At 39.6% G+C, this 7472-nt stretch overlaps 1 protein-coding gene across 1 annotated transcript in view; it reads right to left on the bottom strand.

Annotated features, from left to right (window-relative positions):
• Positions 1–472: 472 nt before the first annotated feature.
• GLUD1 (glutamate dehydrogenase 1) overlaps positions 473–7472 on the bottom strand; it is a 28047-nt gene continuing 21047 nt past the window's right edge. Inside the window, exons 10-13 of the mRNA XM_072341007.1 lie at positions 6676–6799; positions 5839–5930; positions 2783–2845; positions 473–1855 (exon numbers count right to left, since the gene is read on the bottom strand). Of these exons, the coding sequence (XP_072197108.1) occupies positions 1736–1855; positions 2783–2845; positions 5839–5930; positions 6676–6799 (399 nt within the window). The 3' untranslated portion in view covers positions 473–1735. The remainder of the gene's footprint in view (positions 1856–2782; positions 2846–5838; positions 5931–6675; positions 6800–7472) is intronic.

The following is a 7472-nucleotide window of genomic DNA, read 5'->3' as shown; positions in this document are numbered from 1 at the left end:
TAACTATCTGATGCTGCTGGAACTGACCCCTGCACTGCACTTACACTCAGCACCAGTGTAACCTATAACGTACACCACCATTGCAGAAGAGGATATCTATCACATGAAGTGTGGTGCTTGCTGAACGTTTATGGAGACCAAGCAGTGGATGTGAGCACAGTGAGAGAGTGGGTGGTGTTTCATCAGCGCTGACAGGGACAGTGGGTTACCTCTGCTGGTGCAGACTTTTATGAGCATGGCGCATCCAGGCTCTTTGCTCAATGTAGCTAACAGTGGTGACTACGCTGAAAAACAGCTTTTTGTAGCTGAGAATTTGCTCTATCACACATGTATCTAGCTTCAACCACCCTGCTGACTGCCAAGTCCACGAGACCTATCTGTAATTAGCGAGTGTACTGTGAGGATTGCATGGGTTGGTTGTAACCAGCGGAAGCTTTTAGGTGAAACAGAAAGCAGTGAAACAACAGCATGGTTGGTTTGGAAAGGTCAATTTTTTTTTAATAACTGCTCTTTTCTCCAGGTTATGTTATGCAGTTACAAAGTAGATAGAAAAAAACCATAGGTTTCTGGGAGGGACTAGTTGTCTTTTAGAAAAAAACACTCATTTTCATTACATAAATAACAACTGGCACTTCAAGGGGACTCGGCTGGACAAAAGCCTTAGACTTTATAAACTGTGCTTGATCCAGTATTGTGTTGAGGTCCATTCTGTTGTATCTGAATATATTCAAAACTGTCACGACCTTCTGATGGGGAAAAAAATCAAGAAAAAGAAGAAGCTCTGCGTTAAGACAGTGGATGAAGTTTACAGCAGCACTGCAGCTCCTCTGTAGTTTGGCCAATGATTTCTGGGCTGTATTTCACTGTAGTTGTTCACTGAGGCGGCATCTGATTTTGAAAAAGCCTCTGGGAGGAAAAGACTGACAAAGAACGTTAAAAACAGGTTATGATCGCTTAGCAAAGTCAGACTATCCATTTTCTTTACAAAAAGAAGAAGAAAAAGAAAATCTGAAGTCAGAATAATTACACAGATGCTTGATTTAAAAATGTAACTATAATTGCTCGATAGTTTCAGCTTATAAAAATATCAGTTTTGTCAACTCTACATACTTTGTGGTGGTAGCCGAGCTAACTTGAACAAGCAATAGAACGCAGTCCTATAACAGCAGCAGTTAAAGAAATAAACATTGCCTAGAGAGAATCAGGCCTGAAGCTTTACTACAAAAAAAAATTAGACTCCTATCGAAGTTAATCCCTGCTGGAGGCCCATTCTTCCTTTGACAATGCCACAGCATTGATCATACAAGGCCTTACTGAAAGTGCCAAAGCCAAAATTATATCATTAAACAAAAGTGCATGAAGTAATAATGAGCTAAGTGCTCATCCAGTACAGTATCTGATCTGAAGTCTGAGAAGTGGCTCAGGTGGCAAGACCACTCTTTCATACATAAAATGTACCATTTTGTTTTGTAGGTGAAATACCCAGGACGTCCCCCACAAGTGCTGATGAACTGTTATCTTCAGATACATGCTTGTATATAATTTCCTAATCCATGGACTTTTATTGTAGAAAAAGACTAGTCTGGACTGAAACTAACTGAGAATAGAATCCACTATAATGTCAGAAGAAAAGAAATCTTTGTGGTTACATGTAAACTTGTGATAAGCTTTTCCAAGAAGAGGGTACATTTACGGCAAGAGGGATGGGATACAACGAGGAGCAGTGTCAGCCTGCTTATGTAAAGGTCAGGCCAGCCTCGTTGTATACTTTGAAGACTTTCTCAATTGCATTGACATAGGCAGCTGTTCTCAGGTCCAGACCCAGGTTGTACTTCATGGCAGTACGCATGATTTGCTGAAATAGAAAAGGTTGTATGAGATTTCTGCAAGTTTCCCATAGGGACTACATCAGATTCTGCTTACGGGATCCAAGCAGGAGCTTAAAATCCCCTAATGTTGTCACCAGAGCTCAGATTATTTGAGAATGTAGTCTGAAGTCTCTCAGTTCTAAGTCTAAGATTCAAGAGGTCTCAAATCTCTACAGGGAAAGACAAAGTTTCAAGTAGCATTTACCTGCTAACTAGAAAAACTTCATAAAGGGATCAGTCTAAAACTGCTGATGCTAAACTAAGGTGTTCTTAAGCGCTTATTAGTCAGGTACAAGAGAACAACTAATATGCTTCTAATCACCATAGATTCCTCTTAAAAATACTTCCTGATATCATACATTAGACTCCAATGTTTTCTGTGTCCAGTTAAGCCTGATCATCACTGCACAAAACAGAAACATTTGAGAACAGTAGCTACAAACTGTGTATATACCTAATAAATTCTGCAGAATACATTTGTCAGGGAACTGATAGGTCACAGCCTGAACTGATGACTGAGCACCTAGTGGAGGGGTATGGCTGGCCCAGGGAGCACAGCTGCAGGCAATTTACCTGTGCTTCTCAGGTGACTAGAAGGGGTGGACCCTGGGTCCATCCTCCCAGCCCCTCCAGCTCATTTAAGGGCCAGCCTCACAAGGGTAAATATTTCTTTGATGAAGGTCCTTTTTGGAGAGGGAGTGCTTTATGGACAGATGGACATCCATCGCCAGATGGGTGAGTCAGCTTTTTTTTCCTCTTTTTGACTGTTGGTATTACAAATAATACTTTTTCTAGTATTGTACAGAACTTATCAGAAGCAGTTTCACTGCTTTATGGGAGAAACAGCTTTAAATGAAATGTAGCAAAGGCACAAGTTCTTTTCATGCACTTAGATTTATTGGAGTGATACTTACTCGAGCAGAACGCTCCATCGTATAAGCCAACCCAGAGTGGACAATATCCTTCTCAGATGCACCCTGCAACAATACACAGTACAGTCAGGACTTATTCATGCATTCAAGAAGGTACTAACTCTATCTTCAAAACAACAGATAGAATTCTTGTGGCTACTGAAGCTTGCTCTCTCATTTTTTTGTATCAGCTGATGTTAAGACAAACTGAACTGCCATTACTATTGCTTGAAATGCTAATTATGGTTAACTCAACCCAAAAACCTTAGAGGGAAGTCAGTGAAATCAAGCTTCCAGTTGCACAATACTAGTGTTTTCAGTGATGCTGTAACTACTGCTTTCAGGTTTCAAAACATGGCATAAGTGTTAAACAAAAAACACTCAAAAATTAGTAACTTACAGAAGTGATTAGAATTAATTTGAAGGCAGGTTTTAGGAAGGGTGTAGATCCTCAGTTGATAGATAAATGTGTTAGCTTTGTGCAACTCCAGAATGACTCAGACCCCTTTGAAATGTATATGCACTGAATGACAAATAATTGAAATGGCCTGACTTGGGATGTTAGAGCGTTAGTGTTCCATCATTCTGACTACTATCACTTACTAATACTCATTTGGCTCATAGAAATTATTAGGTCAGTTTGCAAGGCTTGTGTTGAAGAGGTGACAGAAGTGACTTCAAGCCTCTGAATGTATTTACTATGCTATTCTTCCCATTTTGCAAACGCCAGCACCATACTAGATCAGTTTATTCCTGTCATCTGACAGTGAACCAAGTTCACACATGCCTCTCCTGATTTACTGAGGGAAGGATGCTTTGGTGGTTTCTGTAATTCATTTTTTCCCTTCATTACTTGCCTTATCTTTTTCTGAGCTTATGTATAAAAAAAACCCAACACCATCACTTTTAGCTTCCATACATCCCTGGACAAAGTATTCTACGGCTTAAATGACTGCCGGGATTGTTTATTGGTACAGAACCTTATTCTTGTTCGCTTCTCCATCCCATGATGGTTGCTCTTATCCATCCCTTTTCATATGTCTTATTTTATAGATTACTATCTCTGTACTGATTCAGTTTAATAGGACCTGGAGTAGTTTGTTGTTTTATCCATGTGCAGCTTCTGTGTCCTTGGTTATTCTATGTTTTTTTCCTGAACTGTCCACATTACAACAATATAAGATACAGAGATGAGACCTGCATGCGGAGTTGATAAAGCAGACATGCTCCAGACTTAAATGGTGGCACTGCCAGTCATCTTTTTACTTCAGAATGATTACTAACACTGTATTTGTGTTCTAGTTGCTGCGCGTTTCTAATCTTATGCTCAGGGACATGATTCAGCAGAGGTTTGTTAGTGTTAGGGTAGCATGGTAAGGTTGTGGTTGGACTTGATGATCTTTAAGGTCTTTTCCAACCTGAGTGATTCTATGTTCAGTTGTTACCTCCAGATCTTCCTTTTGAGTTCAAACAGACCAGCTCACAGCTTGTTTTGTACCAAGATTTTTCCCACCATGTGTTGGTGCACATTTGATAACACGAAATTTAGATGACTTGTTTTTGCCTATTAATTCAAGTCTTAGAGGAACGTTCTACAGCATTGTCAGTATTATCCTGAATTTACAGAACTGCTATATGAAGCTGTTCTTGGAATGAATCATCAAATAACTTGCATTGGAAGGGAGCTTTAAAGATCACCTAGTTCCCACAGGCAGGGTTGCCAACAACCAGACCAGGCCTGATCCAACTTGGCCTTGAACACCTCCAGGGATGGGGCATTCACAGCATCTCTGGTAACTGTGTTAGTGCCCCACCACTGGTCTTGAAAGCAGCTAGAAAACCCAGGTGAACTGTATGAACAAGACTTCCAATATAAATTTTGATAGTCTCTGAAGCAGTATTTCTTGCTATAAAAGCTTGATGGACTTTGATAGCCAGGACTTAAAGAGATTATACAATCTATGTACTGGTTTGGTTAGCCAGCAGGATTATCAAGTATATTGTGGAGAAAAGTGTCAGGGAAAGAAATAAAACAACTTATTCATCTCTTTACTAGTTGGTTTAAAAATCAGCAGAAAGCCTTCCTCATCCTTCCCCCAGTTAATAAATCCACACATCTCCATCTGAAAAATGGATGGAGACGGAGTTTCTCAGAGCAACAGACTGCTAGGTGAACAGCAACATGCAACCCTCATATGATTAACTCCTTCTGAAATCTGAGGTAGTAATAGATGAAAAATATCCAAGTTGCCATAGTGTTGTTTGCTTAAGAAGAGATGGTACTTCATACTTTTCTAATAGGAGATAGGTGTAAGCACTACTCAGTAACAACTGAAACACCAGTGTTATCAAGGCTATTTTCATTCTAAATGCGAATCACAGCACCATAACAGCTACTATGGAGAGTACTAACTCAGAAATCAGGGTAGTACTTCAAATACCCATCTAACACTACAGAATAGACATGAACACAGCAGGGAAACTATTAGGTCTTGACTTGAATTGGTGACTGATCACCTGGTGAAGGGGTTTGGCTGGCCCAGGGAGCATGGGCAAATTGATTGCACTTGTGCTCCCCATGTCACCAGAGTGGGTGGACTGAGGGTGGAGGCTTGCTGGGCTCATATAAGGGCCAGCTACTGAGGGGAGAGTATCTCACAGTCCTAGGTTGGTTCCTGAGAAGGAATGCTGCACAGCCAGAGATCCCCTTCACCAGCTGGGTGAGTTCCATTCCTCTTTCTGTATATGACTATTGGCCTACCTGCAAATACTTCACCTGGTATCGCCAAGGATCTGTCAGAAGCAATCCTGCTGCTTCATGAGCAGAACAAACAGAATGAGTATTAAAATTGAAGCTCTATAACAATATTGGAGATGTTTGCATGTGGCTCAGCAAAAGGGAAAAAGTGGCTTACTTCCTGTATTCTTAAACAGTTCAGATCACTTGCTTCCGTTAATTGTTTGGCCTTCTAGTTAACAGTACTAAGGTAAGACTTTGCACTTGCAATATCAGGATACAGCTACAGTTTATAAAAAAGGTCAACACAGCAACTACTTACTGATATCCTATCTTGAAATTCTGCTGTAGGCACAACTGGAATAGTTCCACCATGTTTCCCAAATTTTCTCTCCAAGCTTTCCTGTACAGACACTACAAAGGAAAACAAGCAAAGGCAATGTAATGGACAAGGAAAGGACAACTAACAAAAGGATTTGTTTGCAAATCTTCCAGCATTCCATAGCATGAAATGCAGACTCAGAGCAGGGCTGAGAGAAGGGTCACCTTAATTTTGTTTCCTACAAAATAGGAAGATGTTGGGGTTTTTTTGTTGTTTTTATAGGAGAATTACTTCAATATTAGTAATATTCCTACAGGACCACTTCATATAGTAAGCAGCTGAGTTTCATTTACATCTTACTGAACTGATTAAGCTGACAGAGAAAGCATCAGGAAAATAATAAGACTAAGTTAAAGCTATGAATCAATCTCCTATCACTGAGAAAAAAGCTTATTTATAATTTTAGCAGGTCTTCTCTGGTAATGTGCTTCTATTTTTGAACTGATGCATCTTTTAACAAGCCATTCAAACTCCAAATACTTTTCATATATTCAACTGAAAGACACTTAAATAATAGTTGACAAGTTCACAAAGTTGATTATTTTCAAAAATCCAAGGAAAGCCATCACTTCATGAATTAAAACATAACTGATGAAGTATGCGTTTATCCTCAGTCATGAGTTACCCTATTAAATCTTTTTTGCTCTTTAAGATGCAGTAGCAACAGACTTAGAGGAAACTAATGTGAATTTGAAATAGCTCAATACTTCTTTCTCATGTGCTGTTTGCTACTCCATCCTACCAATTAAACAGCGAATGAAAGAACAGTGCACTTACTGAGCAAGTGGTAGTTTGAATCCCTTTCATATTTAAAAGTCAAGCGGCCGTAGCTGACGTGGTTCAAGTTTTTCAGCCACTCAAAATAGGATACTGTTACACCACCTGCATTCAGGTAAAGATCCTGCAAGGAAACAGTAAGTGTGTTGAAATGTGATCATTAGATAAAGACAGTTCCTTCCTACTAAGGGAGGGCAAGTATGATTTACAAATTACTAAACCACTGTACGGGAAGACAATCCAGCTGTTGTTCCTACTTGACAAAGTATATCCCTCCTGATGTTTAGGGGATTAATCCTACTGATTTAAGGACTTGAGACTATATGAAGTTCAGGTATGCTCGACTATTCTATTTTAGCATAATTATTCAACAGAAAAAAGAATTTTCTTAGGCTAGCTCAACAAGTTAAGATGGATCAGCCAAGCCTTTTAGGCACACTGCTTGATCAGGATGCTCTCTACGTTTGGAGAAGAGGATACTGTCATACTTATAGATCTCATTCTTCAAAGTTACCATTCTAGACAACTTTAATTCAACCCATAGACCAATTTTTACAAACTGGCTGGTGTGTTGACTTGGCATTCTTTCTTTGCTTAGCGGCCTACTTAGGTGACCAAACATCAAGTAACAAACAAACAAGCCAAGCTACAGACTTACACAATAGCTGTGCGTAGTTACCTCTTCTGAGCATTTAGGTTTCATGAAATTCTTTGGGCACTTGGAGTTGCAATGAAGTTTCTTTATGTAATTGTTACAAATCTTAAGCAACACTAATGCTTGCTTCCCAGACACTAGC

This window comes from Excalfactoria chinensis, chromosome 6 (genome assembly GCF_039878825.1).
Source record: "Excalfactoria chinensis isolate bCotChi1 chromosome 6, bCotChi1.hap2, whole genome shotgun sequence".
Classification (NCBI taxonomy): domain Eukaryota; kingdom Metazoa; phylum Chordata; class Aves; order Galliformes; family Phasianidae; genus Excalfactoria; species Excalfactoria chinensis.
Note: the sequence above shows the minus strand (reverse complement) of the source record. Positions and strands in the feature narration are given on the sequence as shown.